The sequence below is a fragment of the Zophobas morio genome, unplaced genomic scaffold (genome assembly GCF_036711695.1).
Source record: "Zophobas morio isolate AGI-343-1 ecotype UQ-CSIRO unplaced genomic scaffold, CSIRO_AGI_Zmor_V1 ptg000215l, whole genome shotgun sequence".
In the NCBI taxonomy this organism is placed as follows: Eukaryota; Metazoa; Arthropoda; class Insecta; order Coleoptera; family Tenebrionidae; genus Zophobas; species Zophobas morio.
The window spans coordinates 188,354-193,220 of NW_026972319.1; the positions used below are offsets into that span (position 1 = coordinate 188,354).

At 34.1% G+C, this 4,867-nt stretch overlaps 1 protein-coding gene across 1 annotated transcript; it reads left to right on the forward strand.

Moving 5' to 3' along the window:
• The first annotated feature begins 515 nt into the window (after positions 1-515).
• LOC135146215 (GRB10-interacting GYF protein 2-like) lies at positions 516-3,129 on the forward strand. Its single transcript, XM_064078382.1, has 14 exons — positions 516-566; positions 626-741; positions 819-907; positions 1,578-1,648; positions 1,701-1,790; positions 1,842-1,896; positions 1,949-2,019; positions 2,089-2,183; positions 2,235-2,280; positions 2,340-2,414; positions 2,473-2,547; positions 2,606-2,701; positions 2,753-2,835; positions 2,883-3,129. The coding sequence occupies exons 5-14, from the start codon at positions 1,719-1,721 to the stop codon at positions 3,046-3,048; spliced, it is 834 nt and encodes a 277-aa protein (XP_063934452.1). The 5' UTR covers positions 516-566; positions 626-741; positions 819-907; positions 1,578-1,648; positions 1,701-1,718; the 3' UTR covers positions 3,049-3,129.
• The last annotated feature ends 1,738 nt before the right edge of the window (positions 3,130-4,867 follow it).

Consider the following 4,867-nt stretch of genomic DNA (forward strand, 5'->3'; position numbering starts at 1 on the left):
AAGTAAAAGACGGTCTTCGGGGCTTCTGTCTACCACTTTTGTTATAAGTATTAGCGTCAATGGCAGCGGTCGCTTATAGTGCCTTCCTTTATGTGAGTCTTCCATGAGCTTGAGAAGGGGAGCGATACCTTGAAGACTGACAAATTTAATGGTTTTTCCTTCTTTTAGTGGTCAAGTAAGGTGCAGTATCTTTTTTTACCCGTAAACCTCTGTAACTAGTTTAGACCTTCGGCGCTTACCCCAAGATCTTCACAGTACGTATTGTTCCAGCACAAAAATAAATAGGTACAATTTATTAATTCATTGGTTTAATACAAGTTACATTTAACAGTGGGCGCTCGTTAGGAGATGGCAGTGTCTGTTTCTAACAAAGCTTTGACTTTAGTCGTAATCTTTTGTCCAACCTTGTAAAACCATAGCTAAGTTTTTATGGTATTTTTATACAATTTTATATGAAAATAGACGGCCTTTTTACTATTAGAAGTTGTTGGAAGTTTGCTGCCGTTTGTCAGTTTTTAAATTTTTATAGAGGAAAACTTAAACTCGCCTATAAATTAGATTTGATTGTACTTACCTTCTTTTTACCTGAATAGTTATTTGTGTACTTTTCATTTGACAAACTAAGGAATTTGAGAAAGGTTTTGTTAATGAGAGTGAGCATTTTCTATTTGCTGACGTGCATGTCAAACTTTTAAGACTTGCAACTAATAGTGAAGAGATAAGCTACACAGACAGAATAAGGTGCCTCAGTCGTATTATCCTTTTACCCTTATTGTTTGTAATTTAAAATTATAATAACGTTGCTTCTTTTTCTGCAGAGACTTATTTTGGAAAAACGTTATCATAGCTCTCGTGTTAAAATATTTATCAATAAAATCTTCAAATTGTATTGATAAAAAATATATTGGTATGTCATAATTTTTTTAAAAAGTTCAATCGGAAGTCTTTTATTAAGGTAAAGTGAGGCTTTCCAGTGTATTGTTTGGACTCAGTCATCGTTTTTGTTAAGTGGTAGAGCTGAAAACTTTTGTTTTTTTGGACCCACTGTGTTTGTAAAATTCATTTTAGGCACGGGTAAATTTATTAGTAAAACTTACTAAAGCGTTTTTTGAAATATTTTTATCCTATGTACTATATTTATCATATTTAATTGTATAGTACTTTTTCTTATGGCTGGCAAGCTCAATATTATTTCTATCTTTTTTGGGCTTTTTTTTTTTACTTAGTTTGGTTCGCCTGCGTTTTGCAGTAAAAAGTTATTGCTAATTTATAACTTATGAGTTTGTAGAATTCTTTTCGTTGGTTTTTTTTTTAAATAGTTCTTTAAAGTTTTTTGTTTGCTACATGAAAAGTTTGCGTATACCTTTGTCTTTACTTTTTGTTTAAAGAAGTTTTTCGAATTTTACTTCCAATTGAGTCTCAAAGCCGCCATAACAACCACTTAACCGTTCAGTTTTATAGACTTTTAGTTGTTGGCTTGATTTATTAAGGCTTTCTGGTCTATTTTCTCTCTTTATATATTTTATAGAGATTAAATAATTATAGTTTTTTTCGAATTGAATTGCTTTCCCTTACAGCTGCGGAAGAACTAGAATTTATTCACATATTAGAAAAAAACAGCTACGGGGATTTGAACAGTCTTCAAAAGGTTTTAATTTTTTTAAATAATTTGCCCAGTTATAATACTGATTTATAATTAGGTTGCTCTTCTTTATCACATGTGTTCGTTGGCTTCTGAAACTGAACTATTTCGAGAATTTGCCGACGAACTCATCGGTTTTGATCTTCTGGTTGTATAAAATCTACCTTACATTATGTAATTTTGACCTTTATTAAATTAGCGAGGAGTAATTATTGGAGAGGACCGTTTTAAACGAAAGTATTGGTACTTAGGAGGTACTATTCACTATTTTTTGCTTATCAACTGTTATTTTTATTATTTTATTAGATCTTCGCCTGTACAGGGAAACTCTGCCTGTTAAAGCTATCAAAAGAAAAGTCAGCGGAAAGAATTTGCAGGTGAGAAGAAGACTTATTCTGCTTTTGTGATTTATAGCGCTCTTTACAAGTCCATTAATTTTATTGAAGTCCTGGGAGGTCGTGTGTGCCACTTCTCATGACTGGCTAGCGTTTACTGGAGAATTGGAGAACTCGAGGAATGCCGAGGAAAAAAGTCTTCTGAGGTACCACCCACTTCCCGTTAGTAAGTCTTCGTTAGCGATAGCGTTCTTTAGATACGTGAAACAGCAGCTTATGGAATCCGTTCTTGCATCTTTAAAGGTTATTATTTTTATCATCTCGATCTGCTTGCTTGTACCTCACACCAGCCGGCATGCCAGCGCGTCGAGTATCAACGGCGCACAGGCCATGGCCACCACCAACCACTAAAGCGCTCTGCAAGGATCCAGCAGCACGTAAACCCTCTGCTTAACGATAGGTCTAACCCACCTTATAAAATCTCGGTACATTTAGCTTCTGCAGAAGAAAGAGGAGGAAGAGTTTTTATTTTTAAAAAAAGAGGAAGAAAAACTTGCGCGTTTGCAGAAGGTTATTCTACTGCCTATTAAAAATTCTTAGTTTTAAAATGTTTTACAATTTTTTTTAGGCTAAAGAAGAAAAACTATTAAATAAAATCATGAAACTCGCCGGATCGCAGGAAGACTACGAAAAATGGATGGCCATGCTTCCTTTAGTTGATATGGTACGTATGGTGGTTAAAGTTATTAAAGGGCATTACTTTTGATTCATTCAGGAACGCCTACGTCACGAGAAAGAAGAAAGAACTCGGTTGGAACTTCTTGAAAAAGAACTTAAAAGATTAGAGCGAGCGGAAAGGTACGTTGTTACGGATTCACTTTTACTTATATATTTACGTCTTCAAGGTTGGCTAGGCGAACGCAAAGCCTCTACTTTGAAGGTCAGGGACCCACTTCGCTTTTACCAGGGAGGTGTAGTGACCCAAATGGAGAAAGTGATAGCCAGAGCACACCGCCCCAGACAGCCACCATTCCTCAATATTGTGACCTCTCTGTAACGAAGCTACCGTAAAAATAATGATTAGCATAGCTATACACCCCGCCTTCAACTAAAGGCTTAAAATTTAACCTCAGCAGAGGAAATATATTAACAACCAGATAAATAGAACTTTATCATGCTAGTAGTTATTCAATATAAAAATAGTTGTGGTTTTCACAAAAAATATTAAATCTTTCTAACCAGTCTATTTGTTTAAACGAAATTACCAGAGTCGAAAGCTGAATATAGTTTTAAAACCATGTAGAAGTAATACAAGTGTTAGGTTTCTAAATATTTTCGAAAACGGTTATAACTAGCCCACTTCTCTAAGCAAGCCTAAAAGTTTTGAGTACGACAGCTCTTTAGGGATCTCTAATCCGTTCTGCTAGATATTTTTTTAAAAAATTAGAAGTGTAATTAAGGACAGGAAATATTCATTGAAGAAAATCTATCACATATTGAATAAGATAATTTTAAAGACTGAAAAAGCAGCCGCGACAGTAAGCGAAAACAAGATCCTGAGTTTAAACTTCAATGCTTCTAATCGCTGAACTACAACAACGTTTATAACCTGTGGACGACCACTATTTCTTGTCGTGTTTGATAAATGGTGGGGAATGACGGCCCAATATCTCTCCCTAATAGTTAATCTTTCGAGAGAGCCAGGAGGGCTTACATACTCAGGCCTCTCAATGGGTGGAAGATATACAAAGCTGTTTGTGTATTTTATAATAACTATTGTAGATTGCCGGTGTTTAAAATAATCCTGCAAATACTTTTCAAAACAGTTGGGCAACAAGTAGTATCGAAATCTGTGCCTATGATGCTGGAAATTGATAGGCATGATTTGGAAATTGGTGGCCAGCAAAATTTCTGTGATACTGCCATGTGACCAATTACGACTGGAAGCAGTAAATCTCACTGACTTTAGTTGCTTTTGTGTCAAAAATAGTTATATTATTTAATTCTACTTTTACGAAAAATTTTGGAATCCTTATTGAAAATTTTGTTTAACTTATTAAACTAACAGTTTTTCCTTTAGATTTTCTCCTTTTTACATCTTTTTTTAAGTGTGAAACATTTTACTTTACATATAACCCGTTCTTTACTGCACATCTGTATTAAGTGGTTTTTAATTTGTCTAAGCTATGTAATTTTTGAAAGAAGTCCGCTTAAGAGGCTATTTTTGAAAGATCTTGAAGAGATATAGAACCCTACAGGATAAGTAGAAGAGCTTTAGTTCATAAAACAACTTCTATATAAACTAAAAATAAACCCAAGTAATTAAGGGTATCGATAGAAGGAAGTGAAGCAATATACCGTAAAACTGTATAACTGATTATAAACCTTTTTTAATGCAATAGCGTAATTTACGTTATCTTACTAAACGCTCATATGCTTAAATTGTTAGGGTCAGGTTAGGTTAGGTTAAGGTAGAAGTAGAGTTAAGGGCTAAGGCGGGGTCCTGAAGATTGAGCATGGGGTGATTAGTTTACTGAGTAGTTTAAGGTATCAAAAAATAACTGAAAGTATAAAGAAAGCGAGTCAATTGAATTAGCGACTGCTATTATTCTCTTGCCAGTAAGACCAACTTATGCCTTTTTAAAAGTTAAATAAAAAAGGTGGACCTAAATAAAGTTATCTACATAATATTTAAGACGAAAAAATTAAAAATTACATCTTTGCAAAGTTTTGATTACCGGGAAAGTAAAACTAAAAATGGTTCTAAAAGATCACTTTTTAGGTCGTAGAGTCCATGTTTTATAGTGATTGTGTTTTCTGCTTGAATCCACTCATTATTAAACTCTTTATCGTAAGTGCTGTTCGGATTTATCTTTTATACTGACTTGTG

Excerpts from the sequence above, each read along its gene's own strand:
- LOC135146215 (XM_064078382.1), top strand. The coding sequence starts at position 1,719 with ATGTGTTCGTTGGCTTCTGAAACTGAACTATTTCGAGAATTTGCCGAC. Across the intron at positions 1,897-1,948 it reads AAAGTATTGGTACTTAGGAG|ATCTTCGCCTGTACAGGGAA; the intron begins GTACTATTCACT and ends TTATTTTATTAG. Across the intron at positions 2,184-2,234 it reads GAGGAAAAAAGTCTTCTGAG|ATACGTGAAACAGCAGCTTA; the intron begins GTACCACCCACT and ends AGCGTTCTTTAG.